The sequence below is a fragment of the Colias eurytheme genome, chromosome 11, assembly GCF_061535395.1.
Source record: "Colias eurytheme isolate Ceu_HAF_F1 chromosome 11, ilColEury1 Martin Lab GWU primary, whole genome shotgun sequence".
Lineage (NCBI taxonomy): Eukaryota > Metazoa > Arthropoda > Insecta > Lepidoptera > Pieridae > Colias > Colias eurytheme.
Window position 1 is genome coordinate 7,247,892 of NC_142990.1, and position 19,294 is coordinate 7,267,185.

The 19,294-nt window shown below is 33.2% G+C and overlaps 2 protein-coding genes across 3 annotated transcripts; both read right to left on the bottom strand.

The window, feature by feature from the left end:
* Positions 1–1,388: 1,388 nt before the first annotated feature.
* Paip1 (Poly(A) binding protein interacting protein 1) lies at positions 1,389–11,273 on the bottom strand. Its single transcript, XM_090107283.1, has 8 exons — positions 10,990–11,273; positions 10,491–10,705; positions 9,031–9,183; positions 8,313–8,531; positions 7,209–7,313; positions 5,533–5,707; positions 3,423–3,546; positions 1,389–2,049 (listed from the first exon to the last, which is right to left on the bottom strand). The coding sequence occupies exons 1-8, from the start codon at positions 11,099–11,101 to the stop codon at positions 1,950–1,952; spliced, it is 1,203 nt and encodes a 400-aa protein (XP_089963409.1). The 5' UTR covers positions 11,102–11,273; the 3' UTR covers positions 1,389–1,949.
* A 3,651-nt stretch (positions 11,274–14,924) lies between these two features.
* MagR (Iron-sulfur cluster assembly 1 homolog MagR) lies at positions 14,925–15,943 on the bottom strand. Of its 2 annotated transcripts, none has more exons than XM_090107209.1 (3): positions 15,820–15,943; positions 15,343–15,634; positions 14,925–15,258 (listed from the first exon to the last, which is right to left on the bottom strand). In XM_090107209.1, exons 2-3 carry the CDS (start codon positions 15,632–15,634, stop codon positions 15,155–15,157), a joined length of 396 nt encoding a protein of 131 aa, XP_089963335.1. In that variant the 5' UTR covers positions 15,820–15,943; the 3' UTR covers positions 14,925–15,154. The 2 variants fall into 2 exon arrangements, with proteins under 2 accessions (XP_089963335.1, XP_089963336.1); XM_090107210.1 differs by having other exon boundaries at positions 15,841–15,916.
* Positions 15,944–19,294: the final 3,351 nt, after the last annotated feature.

The following is a 19,294-nucleotide window of genomic DNA, read 5'->3' on the forward strand; positions in this document are numbered from 1 at the left end:
TGACGGTTCTCAAATATTTATTACGCAATTTGTAGGACAATATGTCTGTTGAATTATATAAGTATTAAATAAGTGAAAATAAAAAAATCAGCTGGTTAGTAATCATTTATGATGACCTCGTTATCGATACACATTGGAAAGGGGGACTCTTTGATCAAACCATAGATTTTGTAGGACAAATATTTTTTTCGAATAATTTAGATAATTATCTTGAGATTGAACAAAAAAAAACATTCAGTTAGTAATTAATATTTGAGAACCATCAAATCAAAATATTTTATCCTTGTTTTCTCTGTTAGCTACCACAATCGAGAGTTTCGTACATGAAATTATTGGGCATCTCATCAAAATAAAGCTACTCACGAAAAATTAGCTTGATAGTAATCACTTGCAAAATTAATGAGCGATGGATCCCGGACTAATAATCATTCCAAAAATAAATCATTTTATGAGGCTCGATATTGAAATGCCACAACAAATTTCGTACTTTTAATATTTTACTAAATTGCATTAATATCATACTAACAAGATATCGTCATTCCAACACGAAAAAAAAAAATCACCACACACACAAGTCTTTAATCAAATGCCATTGACGGAATTAAGGTATGTTCTGATGATGCCAACGCATGCGACCAAGCGTCTATTACTCGAAATTCGTTAAAAAATATAGTTCGATTTATGGGAAAGTGTTTCGTTCGTACTTTAAATTCGAAATTTAATATTATCTATAAGGAGTTATACGCGTCTATTTCTAAATTATTGTTTTTTCCTATTTCTAAAAGTAGCGAGCATTAACGTCTGGTATCTGGACTTTTTTTTAATATTACATACTTAATAATAATTTCTCTGAAACGACGTAACGTTTTAAACATTTTTTTAATTGTTGGAAGATGTAATTTGACCTGACGAAGCAGTATGGATATTTGTAATTTATTGTCATGAATTAGACGAAATAAATGGAACCATAATGAGATCACTAAATAATTTTAACATAATATACAGACGAAATGTAAACAAGAAGTTATAAAGTTAAACAACTGCGGTTAGAGCTAACTAGAATGTATAAACTACACTCTCATCGGTAACTCCCCCGAGTAACTTAAATATATCTTGTCCTTATATGTTAAAAAAAACCGCAGAAACTGAATAAAAAAAAAACTTCGGTTGTTTTGACGTGCTTAAAATAGTTATTCTATTTATTTATCAAGCAAATAAATATTCATATATCATTTGCCGCGCCTCATATAATTTATTATTTTAAAATATATTTTTATCCAGTCAATTATTATGCATTCACGTTCAAATTATCTCCATTACATGAACTTGTTTACATTTAGTCTTCACCGTTTAAACTATAGAAATGTTTATAAAATGATAATTACATCTAAGAGTCACTGTCAATTTAATTCATACATTTTCGGATCGCAGACCAAATATTATTTCAAGACAGAGTCGTCTTATCTACTTTTACCTGTTATGAAAGCAGATAGAGGAATACAAGTTAAATATCAATTTCAATAAATCCATGCAAGATAAACGAATCGGCTGTTAACATTATAAACAACTTTAACGGATCAACACAGCAAACATATAACTTACACAATTACTAATTACGAACCGGCACGCCTCGTGCGAACATACAGCGCTACTCCGTTACAGAACAACACGTCCACAATCCGTTAAAATAGTTTCTTTACTATGTAACAAATGCGTAAAATTGAGACAATACAATAACGTATGTAAGTATCAGTAGTAAGCCTACGTATTATTGCTATGAATTGTACAAATACATTGGATTTTGTGTTAGTATTGCCGTATGGACTCGCGTACTATGTGCTATGACAGCGAAATCTTTTTGTGATTTTACATATATTTTGTAATTTTTTTTTCTTTTAAACTAATATCGTAGAAAAGACGCTGGTCTGATCCGGTGAAGCGCTGGGCGGTTATCGCTTGATCTGGTTTGACATCTTGAGAAATTCGAGGAAGCCCTCTTGCATTTCCGCGTCCATGCCAGTCTCCCACGCATCGTTTTCGAGCTCCTCGCTACAGTTGAAACAAGATTATAAAATATTATTATTTCATTGTGAAAAACTAAAATGTAAAGTTGATATGATTTACAAATAGCGAATAGTTTCTTTCCGGCTTTAAATGTTAAATTATATTGACGTTTCAAAAACGCTTCTGAAGGAAATCTAGTCGAATTAATTTTGAGTTTATATACATCTCGTATATTTTGTGCGTGTGTGTGCGTGTATATGAATTGTGATTATATGTAGTGGATATTCACAGGATCGCTGTCACATGTATCATATATTGGTTATGTGTGATGTAGTGTAGTGTAACATGTATACTCATAGGTAGTATTGCCGAACTATCGATAGTTTGACTATCGATAGTTGACCTTGAAAATAAGTCAGAATATCGATAGCACTATCGATATTATCGATACTATCGATAGCGTTAATCATGGAATACTATTGATGAACTGCAATAGTATCGATAAAATCGATAGTATTGATTGCCAATAGTTGCTATACTATCGATACTGTCGATAGTATCGATACTATTGCTACTGAATATTGCAACTACAATCGATACTATCGATAGTACTGATACTATCGATAGTTTTGAGCTATCGATAGTAGTAAATTGTGCAAAAGTATTGTTCACGATTTCTTGGTATAATGGGTCAGTCAGTGCCACCGACCCATATATATACTCAGTTTAAAAGTTAAGACTAGTATTTGGTTTAATCGTTGTAATAAAGAGACATCTAGTTCTAACATCTAGTTCTCTGTCATCCACTATAATATTATTGATAAAGCAATACTATCGAGAAAAAGGTCACTATCGATGGGACGATATTATCGATAGTATCGACACTATCGATAGTATCGATAGTTCGTTCGATATTGAGCTTCGATAGTATCGACACTATCGATAGTATCGATAGTTCGTTCGATATTGAGCTTCGATAGTATCGATACTATCGATGGTATTGCTATGTGTCGATAGTATTTACGCTTATAGGACTATCGATACTATCGATAGTATCGACACTATCGATAGTATCGATAGTGCTATCGATACTATTGCTTTTCCCCAACTATCTATAGTTAATCGATAGACTATCGATAGTGGACTATCGAGCGGCAACACTACTCATAGGACTTCTCGAATGTATTGATATTTTGGTTATCCATACTAATATTATAAATGCGAAAGTAACTCTGTTTGTCTGTCTGTTACTCAATCACGCCTAAACTACTGAACCAATTTGCATGAAATTTGGTATGGAGATATTTTGATACCCGAGAAAGGACATAGGCTACCTTTTATTGCAAAATATGTACCACGGGCGGAGCCGGAACGGACCGCTAGTGTAATATAACGTGTAGTGTAGAGTATATACTCACAGGATGTCCTCCTCTAGTGCGGCGCCCTTGGCGGCGGGCAGGTTGTTCTGCATGAAGGCGCACTCCTCCGCCGTCAGCGCGTGCCCGTCCGCCAGGTACCCGCCCTCGGGGCTCACCATGCCGTCTGGGGCAAACATTATCTTATCTTAATCTTAATACTTTTATAAATAGATAGATTAAGATAAGATTAAGATTCTAATATATATTATAAAGGCGAAAGTTTGTAAGGATGTATGGATGTTTGTTACTCTTTCACGTAAAAACTACTGAACCGATTACAATGAAATTTAGCACACATATAGAGGGTAACTTGGATTAAAACATAGGATAGGTTTTATCCCGGAAATCCCACGGGAATGGGAACTATGCGGGTTTTCCTTTGAAAACGCGGGCTATAGTGATCTAAAAGGTGACTGATATAGTGATCTATCAACGCACAGCCCAAACCACTGGACGTATCGGGCTGAAATTTGGCATGCAGGTAGATGTTAGGACGTAGGCATCCGCTAAGAAAGGATTTCCCGAAATTCTTGCGGGAACGGGGAAAAACGGGGCCTCACGTACAAAGTCGTGGGCGGAAGCTAGTTGTTATAATAAAGTTCTTACGAGTGTATCTTAAAAATATAACCCTATATTTATATTTTTCTGGAAGCGATTGCTTTTGACGTGACAACGTCTTATAATTCGATAGAGCCGGCTGCACGCACGAAAAAACATGACTCATGCGGCGTTACCTCGCTCTGGGGCGTTCCATGTAGGTTTGAAGTGCAAGCGAGAGCGCGGAACGAGCGACAAAGAAGCACAATCGGACGTTGTCACGTTCAACTATCGTCAGTAAACCGACTTTACAGACAACCAATTTTTTAGCAATAAGGCCGCCTTTTCGTACAAGTGCCTTCGTGTTAGTTTATTCTAGTTATTACGTTTATAATATGCCAGTTCAATTTACGTAAACTGTCTGGAAATAAGAGGTCGTAATACGGCCCCTGGCCTTGGTGACAACATTCGACCTTCTGGTTTGCGTTTTCGAGGTGTTACATACAATTGGAATTTAAATCTATAATCATGTATTGTGATACATTATGTGAAATCAGTGAAGAAACAATTCAATACAAAGTGTTGACTTACTGATCTATATATTATTAGGATATTATGTCTCGAATACAAGTACCCTGAATTCTAAACTTGTATCATAACAAACATAACTGACTACAATAAAATAAACGAATGAAAAAACATTTAAAAATAAAAATTTTAATGCTATTTATTAAGAATTTAAACATCATGTCATCGACTAAAATAAGCAATTTTATTCAAGAACATCAAATCTCCTTACGCGGTCAAGACTGAGTCACTAAGCTAGCGAAATATAATATGTTCTATTTTAAAGGCAGTTGAGTACCATATTCATGCTACTATATCGCTAGAGTTCTGAGTAAACAAGCTTTTTATTCAAAATCAAAAGGCGCGAATGCAGATTCACATTGGCTGAATCGTATGTACACGGTTCACCTGAGACAAACTATATATATGATATCTTTTAAAATATTTTGAAGAAATTTTAAAGCTACCCATCAGAAAAGGAATGACAAAAAACAGCAGCATTTAGCAGTTTTAATTTTTTGGACAGATACCTACCAATTTACATACTATAACACACACAAGACCCCCCAATCTATTCCCTTGACAAGTTGACACTCACTATATCGGCGTCTCGCGTCCGTGTGAATACTATAAAGCTGAAAGTACAGGACCACACATAGCACAAGACTCACTGTATCGCCGCCTCGCGTCCCCGTTGTTCCCCGCGTCTGTGTTTTTTTTTTTTATATATTTCAGGACAATTTTCACACACGGCACAATCTGATCCCATACTAAGCTTTCGCTTGTGTTATGGAATCCAGATGACTGATAAACATACATAATATATAATTTTTAAATAAATACTTATACCTATAGATAATTAACACCCAGACACAGAGCAAACATCCATGTTCAACCCACGACCTCTGGCTTGGAAGGCAGGGCCACTACCAACGAAGCCAACCGGTCAGCCAGTGTTAATGCTATAAAGCTAAAAGTACAGGAGCACACAAAACACAAGACTCACTGTATCGGCGCCTCGCGTCCCCGTTGTTCCCCGCGTCCGTGTCGGCGAGCCCCCAGCGCGCGGCCCGCAGCGACACGACGGCGCGCACACAGCCGAGCTGCGAGCGCCGCTTCAGCCGCTCGAACGCCGCGTGCATGCCCGCCGGACAGTCCGCGTCCAGCGCTATGCCCGACAGCTGCACACGCACACAACAACATAATGTATTATAGATCGCTTCATGTAAAAAAAACGCTGACGGTTAAGCTGCGCATTGGCGATTTATTGGTCTATTTGGTGTTATGAGGTGGTATAAGAATAACAAATATGTATGCGAAGCCACGACTCGAGAGCCTACTTCAAAAATAAAATAAGCAGCAAATAACTTTCGTGCTAAACTCGATACATGCCATAACACACCCCATCACTTTCATCCAGCGTTCTTTTTACATGATTCGCGTTATATCATTATAGAAATTGTTAAACATTCAAAAAATATATGCATCAGACTTGGTATAAACATACTGTCGTGTCCTGAAAACTTCATGACACACATTGTGAAATATAATGATAAAAATATGTAGAATAAAAGAATAAAACGCTTAAAATGCTTCAAAAAGTTAAACTCATGAAATTATTTTGTTGTCTCCGATCCTTGATAAGTATACAAACTATAAAGTTTGAATTAAATCTGTTCATTTAAGTGGGTCAAAATCGCGCTTAAAGGATTCGGTTACTGATATATGCGTGTTAAAAAAATACGCATCAGACTTTGTATAAAACATAATCTGTCGTGACCCAAAAACTGGATGACACACATTGCACAAAAACTTCAAAAAATACGCATCAGTCTTTGTATTGTTTATACAAGCATGTTATGTCCCAATACTGGGCAAAGATCCCATAAATTGCAATCTTGGGCTAATTAAATACCAATTAATTAAAGTTACGTTTTTATTTACAAAGTATAAGCATACATGAAACCAGAGTAAATAATATATGGAGAAATATAACGGTAAATAGACATGGAAGCATGTTTTATAGAAATTGATAAAATATTTCCTAAATACATACATACATATATGGTGATCAATCAATATTTTAAGTGTAGCCATCGAATGTAAGACATGAATTATTAAATAAAAATAATTTAAAAAACAACGAATTAGGGCAGCCTATAAAATTATCACGATGTAGCATACTATAACGAAAGATATTTAATTATTGCCTAACTAGGTTTAACGTTTTATATAGAAGACGGTTTAAAATAAAATGATGTATTTAGTTCAAACAATATGTATGCTTAAGATGAAACCTGTAATTAAGAACATACACATCTATCACAAAACTTGTTTTCTAAACTTGTCTTCATAAGAACTAGCAAGTATAGCTATGTATGCTATTTATAGAAGATTGGTAAACTGCACATTAATGAATTATTCACGAGAGTAATTAAAGGCCAATGAACTTCTAATATCTACAAATAACATGAAATGATGAAACTGAAATACTCAATAACGTGAACATTCCAATATCTGAATTATGACTTATTATTTGTTAATACATAAATCACATTTCTCGTCAACCTGGCAACAGATGTGCCATTCGATTTGTATAATACAAACATTATTCAATGTTAATTTAATATATGGAAATTTAAACAATAAATGATGCAAAACAATGTTTGTCATAAAGCTTACCTTTAACAACTGGCACACTGCTTTAATGTTGGTTTCTTTGTCAGTGTCTAATAGATGCAATAACACCTTACAGAGACTTTCACCTAACGATTTTATTCTTCCACCCTAAAATGATTGAATGATTTAAAATTAAACACACAAAATTGATTGTAAGGATGTAACTATTTTTATACTTGTTGGCAGGTTTACATGTATTAAGTTGATAAATATTTAACTAAATTTTAACTTAATTTTGAGTGATTATTTGCGTGTAAACACACAATTTAGTAGCAAGTTGCAAGTTAAAATTTAGTTGACAACTAACTCTATACTTAGAATTTTGTCTATTGTTCTGTTAAGTTGGTGGGCAGGGCGGTAGTTATTACTTGACAGCCACAATTTAGTTAAAATTGAAAAAAAGATTGCTTGTGTTTCTTTTTGTAAATTTTGTGGAAGAATATTTGAAGAGAGAATGCTTGTGGAATGTGCATGGTACTGATCTCTTCTATTTATCCAATTTTTCGCCCACAATCTTTTGGGTGTGATGATTTCCCTCTTTATTTCATTTAATTTATATTCATATTTTCCCTCTTTAACTAATTATGTAGTTATAGACATAAGAAATATTAAAATAAATATGCAACTGTTTATTCATCTGGATTTTTTTTAGATTCTCCTGAAAGTGTTGAAAATGAATGAAAATAATATTGTTTTTTTTTTTTACTTTTCATTTTTTAATGGCTTACACTTTTGAAGACAATTGAAATCATTAATTTAGTTGAACTTAGACAATCAAGCAGAATAGGTTCAATTATCGTGTATGAATACAAATAATTATAAAAATAAATAGAATAAGCAGAGTAATTTTTTACCACTCTGCTTAACAATAATAACAAAACGTCTCGATTTAAAACCAATCTATACTAATATTAATTAATATTAATTATTATAAAGAGGAAAGGTTTGTATGTATGTATGGTTTTCACGCATAAACTACTGGACCGATTTTAATGAAATTCGGCACAGACAATTTTTAGACCCTGAGAAAGAACATGGGCTACCTTTTTTTGCGAAATATGTACCACGGGCGAAGCCGGGGCGGACCGCTAGTGTATGTATATTTACCTGGTTGTCTTCCAGCTGAGTGTAAATCTCAGCCAAGAACATGGCAAAGCCGCGCATATTTTCTTCAGACGTCTCAACACCGCTTATGATCTTGTTCTCCTCGGCAGAGCACCGCTCCAGCAGGCACGCTCGGAAGGTCGACTCTTCTGGCGTGGCGACGGAATCGTACATCGAACATAGACGCGCACCATTGTATCGGAAGTTCGACTCGCCGATTGACTATTCAAATTAATTATAAATAAATAAATATTATATAGGACATTATTACACAAATCGACCTAGTCCCACAGTAAGCTCAAATTAAGGCTTGTGTTGTGGGTACTAGGCGACGATAAATATAATATTTAATAAATACATATATAGATAATAACACCCAGACCCAAGAACAATTAATTGAGTTCATCACACAAATATTTGCCCTGACCGGGGATCGAACCCGGGACCGTTGGCTCAGTAGGCAGTTACTTTACCACTGCGCCAACCGCGTCGTCAGTCAATTATAATACATTACCAATTCTAATGTTATGTATTGATTATTTTTAATATTTCTTTAATCTTTAAGGAAGTACTTACTTACTTTACTACAAAAAAATCTAAATTAAAATAAACCCTTTTTTCTATTGCTATTTGTAATTTTACACCTTTTTTTCTCAAAACAAAAAATTGGTTCATTTATTTGATGTCTCATTTCAATAATTATATCTATTAACTGTTTTACCTGATTGACAATGGCTTCCACAAGGGCTCTAGTGTAGGTAGCATCGTGTAAACTCGATGCAAACAAATCCACAATGGAGCCACACAAGATGTCAAACTTGCCGGGGTCAAATGTTATTTCACACATAACCGTGATTAGATATGCAATGTGCTCCTGTTGATAATATTTGTGTCATTCATCATTTATTTCAGAATAATAACCTTGTTACTTCTATACATTAATAATTTACATTAATAAGGATTAAGTTTAGATCACAATTTGTTTATGAACTGACTTATTTAGAGAATTGATGATACATTATGTTGCTAAGATAAATGTATAGTTTCCTGATCAAATGTAGAAACATTTTACAACAAGTTACTAAACAGATGGTTTTAGGTTTCCACTTCAACCACAAAACAGTGTGAGGAAGTGATAGCTGTCCCCAATAATGTAACCTAATTCATGGTGAAACTTGCTTGACCACTAATAATGTACATGCTATATATTAATATACAGTACTCCAAAATTAATACTGCGCATGTAAATCTTCGCTTATTGTTGTATTTCCAAAAACACCCAAATCATTGAATCGTAAGAGCCCTAAATAACGCTAACCGAATGCTGAACCTAATGCTAATGTAAACCTAAAAAAACTAAAAATCCGTCAGTCGTCTTTATAATATATTGGTGGTGACTGCACTTGTTCTGTCTGTGTAGAATTATATAGAGCTGCTATTACATACCCTTTTTGGTTTTGTTTTTAAAGGTGAATTTATTGATGAAATGATTATTTACACAGGTGATAGCAGTATGGAAAGTGAAAATGAAGAAGAGCATAATGATAGTTCCGATGTATCTACAATGTAAAAGATAATCCCTGATGCTGATTGTTTTTTGTAATTGTATAAATATTGAGGAATGATCAATACTGTAAATACTTTTGAACTGAGATTTTAATTATTAGATTTCTACAATTTAAATATAAACCTGTGTTTTAAAACCATATTTTTTACAACATAATCTAGTGTTATTTTAACCTTCTTTTCTTCCATCATTACACCAGCTTCAGTCAGACACAATAAAGATATATTTTACGCATTTACATATTAAGTGTATAATTAACGCAAATCATAGGGATATCCTCGCTTTTTAAATCAATATTAATCTCTTTTAGCACAAAACGAATACTAAATTATGCATGAAGAAAATGCATTTAACCACTCTATATACATATTGTCTTCTGACGCTCCGGGAATATGACATTTGCCGAACAGTGATGAAGATTTCTATGTGCAATATCACTTTTGGAGTACTGTAATAGTACTTTATTTTTCTTTTGAATGGTGTGTTTCAAAATAATTTAGACCTTATAAAATGTGGTAAATGATTTTGATTTATAAAACAAAGACCATTCTTCGTTTATGTTACATATACATAATATATTATGTATACTGTCTTTTTATTTGTTTGAAGCATACCCTTAAGTCCACATTTTCTGTTTCATCAAGCCAGTTTGACATGTCTTCAAAGTTGTAAGGATCTTGATCTTGTGCTTGACGTAGGCGATCCTGGACTGAAAACCGTGGAACTCGGTACTGTGCATCTGGTGCATATGTTACCGGAGACTGGGGTACATAATTTGGGGGATACCATTCCTTGGCTTCTGCAGATAGATTTGACTTGGGTGGTTCAACTGCAAAAGGAGATAAATAAAATATAACCTATGATAATACTATAGAAGTGACCTGAAACAGATTGAATTTCATTAAATTGGTACTTAACCAATTACCATAACTTACCGCACGGCCGGCCACTTTCTGTCAAACCACGTCGACGTCATCACCAATGAAAATCCTCAGGAGAGCACTTTCACTTAAGATTTGACTTAAAATGTTAACGAACTAGCAATGACGTCGTCGAGTTGATGAAGAAGAAGTCGGTGAAAGCCGAACATAATACAAAAGTTATTATTCATACCTTTCGCATCCTCAGTTAAAGTTTTAGGACGACGCAACTCCTTGGGAGGATTTTCGGATTGCTTCCATCCGCGACCTTTTCCTCTAGACCCACCGATATCCCCGTTATTCATTTCAATTAGGCACAAATTATCTTTTTGAACTTTATTTTGATGAATAAAACATAAATCAATTCCATAAAACGAAACAGAATGAAAATTTTCGTAATTCTGAATTCGTCCGACACGTAAACAAAGGCAAACACTTCACTGAACCACCTCCATGTTATTTGTGTGAGTGAGATAGACGATTTTTTTGCATGTGTCACGTTTCTCAACACGCAACTCGCAACTTCGCAAGCTCCAGGAATGTTGAACAAAAATATTACATAAGCAGCTAGGCATATAATATTCCTTGTAATCTTAAATATTTATTTATAAAAATATTTTTTATTCCTATTTTATTTTATAATAAGACCAGTAAATATAATATTTACGTAATAGATTCTGGAACAGTAACCTATTTTAAATTATATAACGTGAAAGCAACTGAAAGATTCTTCTCAGGTTCTCAGTTTATTGCAACAGAGTGTATGTAACATTCCTACGTACATTTGGTAATTTTCTATTCCTATTAAAATCTTATCACAAAATACCTAGGTATATTAAGGTGAAAAATGAAAATATGCAAATGAATCTTATATATACCTACCTATTATTAGATAGATACGCTATACATATAGGTACCAGGTACACATGACACAGTACATAAGTAGATATTTGGTAGATATCATGTGATGACGTTCCGATTCTATTAGTCCATTGAATAAAAAGTTCTAGAGTGCGTGAGTTAGTAACGTAAGATGTTTCTTCGGAAACATGTCAAGAGTCCCTAGGTAATAAACATACTAAAACCCCGGGCCACTAGGAGGAGCCCCGGAGTGGGGGGAGGGGGAAAATGGGTCCATTTTTTCATTTTTCGCTTAAATCTCAAAAACGGTACATGTTAGAGAAAAACTTTCAAGGAAAAGTTGAAAGGCCATAAAATTATCTACAAGTTGTACCTGAATCATTTTTTCCTATATCCTACCGTTTCTGAGTTATACGCAGTAAAACATGATTTTGGCTCAAACAATTTCCACATCAATCGATCAAAAAATATTTCTTTCTTCCAAAAAACTCAAAAGTGCAACTTGTGACCGGTACTGATAGATTGTTCTTAATTAGGTCTATAATTGGTAAAATAAACACATTCCTCCATGGAAGCCTTTAGGAGGAATCGATTGTCAAAATATTATATTATGGTAGTTTGAGTTACTGAACTTGATCTTTTTATTTTTTTCTTCCAAAAAACTCATAAGTGCAACTTGTGACCGGTACAGATAGATTTCTCATAATTGGGTCTATCATTGATAAAAATACCAGATTCCAACACGGAGGCGTTTACGGGGAATTGAATTTTATTAGGGTAGTTACGATACTTGAACTTTTTATTTTTTTTCTCCAAAAAAACTCAAAAGTGCAACTTGTGACCGATACTGATAGATTGCTCTTAATTAGGTCTATAATGAGTAAAATAAACACATTCCTCCATGGAAGCCTTTAGGAGGAATCGATTTTCAAAATACTATATTAGGGTAGTTTGAGTTACTGAACTTTTTCAAAAAGTTACGTAACTCGGGATCCAACGTCCACACAACGACCAATGGGAATAATTAATAAACCTTATTTTTAAGGCTAGAAAAAAATTGTGAAAAAAATACATATAGTCCATTGAATGAGTCCCTCCAAGGGGGGTCTAGAGTGCGTGAGTTAGTAACGTAAGATGTTTCTTCGGAAACATGTCAAGAGTCCCTAGGTAATAAACATACTAAAACCCCGGGCCACTAGGAGGAGCCCCGGAGTGGGGGGAGGGGGGAAATGGGTCCATTTTTTCATTTTTCGCTTAAATCTCAAAAACGGTACATGTTAGAGAAAAACTTTCAAGGAAAAATTGAAAGGCCATAAAATTATCTACAAGTTGTACCTGAATCATTTTTTCCTATATCCTACCGTTTCTGAGTTATACGCAGTAAAACATGATTTTGGCTCAAACAATTTCAACATCAATCGATCAAAAAATATTTCTTTCTTCCAAAAAACTCAAATGTGCAACTTGTGACCAGTACTGATAGATTGCTCTTAATTAGTTCTATAATTGGTAAAATAAACACATTCCTCCATGGAAGCCTTTAGGAGGAATCGATTGTCAAAATATTATATTAGGGCAGTTTGAGTTACTGAACTTGATCTTTTTATTTTTTTCTTCCAAAAAACTCAAAAGTGCAACTTGTGACCGGTACAGATAGATTGCTCATAATTAGGTCTATCATTGATAAAAATACTAGATTCCACCATGGAGGCGTTTACGGGGAATTGAATTTTATTAGGGTAGATACGATACTTGAACTTTTTATTTTTTTTCTTCCAAAAAAACTCAAAAGTGCAACTTGTGACCGGTACCGATAGATTGCTCATAATTAGGTCTATCATTGATAAAAAAACCAGATTCCACCATGGAGGCCTTTAGGAGGTATTGAATTTTATTAGGGTAGTTACGATACATGAACTTTTTAACTAACTACCCTAATAAAATTCAATTCCCCGTAAACGCCTCCATGGTGGAATCTGGTATTTTTATCAATGATGGACCTAATTATGAGCAATCTATCTGTACCGGTCACAAGTTGCACTTTTGAGCTTTTTGGAAGAAAAAAATAAAAAGTTCATGTATCGTAACTACCCTGATAAAATTCAATTCCCCGTAAACGCCTCCGTGGTGGAATCTGGTATTTTTAGCAATGATAGACCTAATTATGAGCAATCTATCTGTACCGGTCACAAGTTGCACTTTTGAGTTTTTTGGAAGAAAAAAATAAAAAGATCAAGTTCAGTAACTCAAACTGCCCTAATATAATATTTTGACAATCGATTCCTCCTAAAGGCTTCCATGGAGGAATGTGTTTATTTTACCAATTATAGAACTAATTAAGAGCAATCTATCAGTACTGGTCACAAGTTGCACATTTGAGTTTTTTGGAAGAAAGAAATATTTTTTGATCGATTGATGTTGAAATTGTTTGAGCCAAAATCATGTTTTACTGCGTATAACTCAGAAACGGTAGGATATAGGAAAAAATGATTCAGGTACAACTTGTAGATAATTTTATGGCCTTTCAATTTTTCCTTGAAAGTTTTTCTCTAACATGTACCGTTTTTGAGATTTAAGCGAAAAATGAAAAAATGGACCCATTTCCCCCCTCCCCCCACTCCGGGGCTCCTCCTAGTGGCCCGGGGTTTTAGTATGTTTATTACCTAGGGACTCTTGACATGTTTCCGAAGAAACATCTTACGTTACTAACTCACGCACTCTAGACCCCCCTTGGAGGGACTCATTCAATGGACTATATGTATTTTTTTCACAATTTTTTTCTAGCCTTAAAAATAAGGTTTATTAATTATTCCCATTGGTCGTTGTGTGGACGTTGGATCCCGAGTTACGTAACTTTTTGAAAAATCAAACAATCATTTTAAAACAGTTCAATAACACTTATGCTTATGTACTACTAATTACAATATTAAAATAAATAATATTGGAGAGATAAAAGAACTATGTAGCATTAATATAGCACTACAAAATAAAAGAAATATCCTAAGGAAATATCTAATACCAAAGACTGTTGTATTAGCACAAAATAATAAAAATAATGTATTTAGCCACACTTAGCTATAAGTTTTGAATTATCTACTAAAATTTGATGAATAATATCATATCAGTTATTTGTTATTATGTAATTAGATTTTAACAATTTTATGTCTATATTATTATTTAGACAGAAATATTATAGTATATAATATTTAATATTACATGAATGGAAATTGCAAAGTAAAAATAAAAATTCATTAATACTTATCAATTATTGATGTGTTCATTTTATTCATGACAATAGAAACACAAGATTTTTTAACAATGTGCAGTCATATTTAACATAATCTCTACTAATATCTACAAATAATAATAAAAAATATTTTAATTATATACATACTATTCTTCGTAACACTAATAACTTAGTAAGCATTAACAGAAGATTGCTAAATCATAAGACTAACAATAGATTTTATTTAAAATATACATATACATTTTCTATTTTAAATACTAAAAGATTCTCCACATCCACATGTGCCCTTGATATTTGGATTGTTGAAAACAAATTCAGCTGCTAATTTATCTTCTACATAATCCATTTCAGTACCTGAAAATACAAATTGGAAATTAATTAAGAAATTATATGCTAAATATAAATGATGTGGAACAACAACATAAAGGTTTTGCTAACCTAGTAATGTTAACTGGGCTTTTTTGTCAATAATTATTGTCACACCATCTTGTTTCACTTCTTCATCAAGTTTGCCTTTTTCTTTTGCATAGTCTAAGGTATAAGATAACCCGTTGCAACCTCTTTGTCGTACACCAACTTTAAGGCCCACAAAGCCTTTTGCCTCTTCCTTTGACATAATTTCTTTTACCTTCTGAACAGCTGACTGCGTTAAAACAAGGGCTGCTCGCGATGGTAAAACTCGTTTTTTTACTGCTCTTACAGTTGCACTCGCTATTGATCTAGTAGCCATCTGCAATAAATAAAAAGAGTTTAACAGTGGTCATCAGAAATTTTCGAGTTGCTGTAAAAAGTTAATTGCGCTCTTAGACAAGAGCAAGACAATTATTTTTTTTCTTTTGTTATTACTATGGTTCCCTGGTACATAATTCTCAGTAGTATTTAAATATAAAATAATATAGTTTATTCAGCCACTACCTTATTTTTTGATATTTTTACTTTTATATTCTTTTCATCACAATTAATTTATTTTGGAATTTGGTGACATTTTTGAAAATATGCGACAGCCGTCATTTCATTTGTCGCATTTGACTGTCAAAATTGAAAATATAATAGTATATCCAATGTCATTGTCAAAATATAATGTTTAGGTGCACAGAATTATACGAACACAGTAGGAAATAGACCCCGTTTTCCAATTACAGCACTAGAGCGCATTATGCGGCATAATGCTTAACGTTGAATGTTCCAACTACAGCAACGCTTCGCACAATCGAGCACTAGAAAAAGTAATGCGCGTGAATTGATGCGTGCAATGGATTTATCGTTAGTAATTATTGGTAATTATTAATTGTTGAAAAAAATTTAAAGCTTTCGTTTAATTGTAGTTTTTTCGAAATAATCAAAGTTAATTCAAATTGTGTTAAAAAAATAAATATAAGTATGGATGAAGGTACAGACATTGAAAAAAATGTTACTGAAAAAAACAAAATCCAAATTACTTAAAATAACCGTAAATATTTTTCAACCAATTATTATGTATAACACTTTATTTACACATTAATGAGGTTATTGCTAACTTTAGGAATATTTTTTTTTTCTACACTGAACTTAGCGCAACCTGCTGGTGCGTTTCACGTTCCAATTAAGCATCAGCATAATTCGGCATTGTGCGGCACTGAGTCGCATTATGCTCTGTAATTGGAAAACGGGGACAAATAGAATCTTCTTTTTGTTTTTGAAATAGAATTATACTCTGGAAGGATGTAAAGTATGGATGTCTGTTACTCTATCCCTTAAAAGTACTTGGTATGTAGACGGATTTATTAATAATAATATGATTACAATTTGATTTATGATACTTGATTTTGCACGCGGGTTCGTCCACGGTGTGGCACAGTACTTGTATAATAAAATGTGGTATTGATACTGTTTATTAATATAAATATGGACTTTTATTGTACAGCAATATTTAAAAAAAAATAATATAATTAGTAATTTTTCTTAATTTTTACGTTAAAGTGGCAATTATAGTTTAAATGCTGTATGTAATAAAATATATATATTTTATAAGGGTAAAACCGCGAAAAATTGTACCGTTACATTCATGACATCATAACAAACGTTACATACATGACTGAATGTTACTTACATGACCATTATAAAGCTTAGTACATATAACAGTTATCTTTTCTTCCTAGCATTAAAAAATTAACGTCGACACGGTGTCTTACACTCACACGACCAGAAAAAATGGAGATATAGGTAGGTAAGACCAATTCATATCATAAAATAATGAATTAAAACAAAAAGATGCATAAATCAAAATTGTATTGAAAAAATTGATATTTTTTCCGCTTTTTATTCCTTCCTGCATTTTTCGTTTGTAGTTCTTTATATTTCTCGGGATTTTGAACTTGTAACTTCTCTCGATATTTTTTTTGCCTTTCGGCATTCGTCAACGCCATCTGTAATTTGATTTCTCATTTGAAAAAATAATTAATAAAAAAAATTTAAAAAAACCCGACTGACACTGCAAATTCATAACACGCAGTCGGAGGCTACACGGCTACAAAATATTACTGGCCTCTACCCATTCTATACATCTTATATAATATAGCCTCCGACTGCGTGTTATGAATTTGCAGTGTCAGTTTTTTATATTTTTGAAGTGAAACTTATTTATCGGGGTTGGACAAAAATTTAGTGTAACATTTTTGCGTTACGCCGTACGCGTGACATTTTTGCGTTACGCCGTACGCGTGACATTTTTGCGTTACGCCATACTCGTGACATTTTTAAGGTCATAAAGAAGTTTCACTTCTTACGTGTGTACTCTAGTACACGCATACATTTTTTATTAATTATTTTATTTTATTCTTTTTTTGTACAATCAGGTAAAACATATTAAGCTAATGGAAAACTATAGATAAAGACCAATCCAATGATACCTTGCACATCAAAATCCGTTCAGCCGTTTCGATTTGAAAATATTATCGTCAATTTTTTAATAGACCTATGTGTTCTAAGCCTAACAATATGTCATGACTGTAACGTAACACATTTCGTTACACATCGTTACAATCATGACAAAAAATGCGGGCGACATAACCTTAAATTAAAATTACTACTCGATTGTGAATGCTAAGAACCACGAAGTAGTCTGATTCTTTAGTTTTATAGTAAACCTACGTAAAGATTTATAATAATAAGACAGAATATAATATACTTACCTCGCAATCGAACACTTTAAATACCCTTTTTTCGAGCGACAAATCTCACATCAACACAAAACACCATTTCTCTCAAAGAAAAAATGGCTGCATTTGTTTTTTAAATATTGCCAGCATGCCAAATAGTGTTGCCACTCAAGAAAATAAGAGAAGGATTCTGATAATTCTTATAGTATGGCAGTTAGAGACGTTACATACAGTGCGACACAAAAGAGATGAAAATAAATGAGGGCGCCACCGTCGCTCATATAGCAACACTGATACTGCGACGCAAGCGATCTTGATACTATAGAATAAAAATCCAAAAATCTGTATATATAATCTAAAATAAATACCGCGATTTAAACCGTTATAATTGTTTCATTGTAGCAATAGTGTAAATTTAAGACAAAAATACATTAGTATTTTAATTGACCTACCTAGGTCAAATTTTACTTAAATGTATTTGGAATTAGTTATTTTATAAAAATCGGTCAAGTGCTTAGACTGCAGAGGCGCACAAAGAATCAAACATACAAACAAACAAGCATACATGCAGCTCAAACACCCTCTTTCTGGGTCCGTCGGGTAGAAAAAAACAAGGCGATTTGAAAACCACATATTTTTATTTTTTTTGTAGATAAATTTTGTACATTAATATAATTCATCAAAATCTAAATATTCTACTCCTTCAAAGGACTGATCATCACTCTGTTTCGAAGTACTGGCAAGAGGGTACGGGGCATCTTCAGTATCTGTAAATATGATACAGTAAATATGATTTTTTTTCTTATGGTTTGATTGATTAATAGATAGATAGCTGTATGAAAACAGTTATCACTATACTATGTAGTAAAATCTAAACTAGGTACTTTATTTGAGGCTGGTTGGATGGGATATAACTTCTTGACTCAAATTGTGCTGGTCGCACTATAAAAACTAGTTTTTGTTTACATACAAATAACCTCAAATTAAATTGCGAAAACGTAATAATCGCCATACATACATACATTAAACACTCGTCACTAATGGAATATTCTATTTTACGTAGTACTGAGCAAAAATAAATGGAATCTCACCGGTATATTCTGCTGTACGTTTGTAAACGTTTTCCAAATCAGTCAATAAATTTCCAGCTTGAAATTCGGACAAACACCGAATAAAAACTTTATACACCACATCACGGACACCGCTACGTTTAACCTTTTTCATGATGTCTCCTTTTTTATATAAATTTCTTG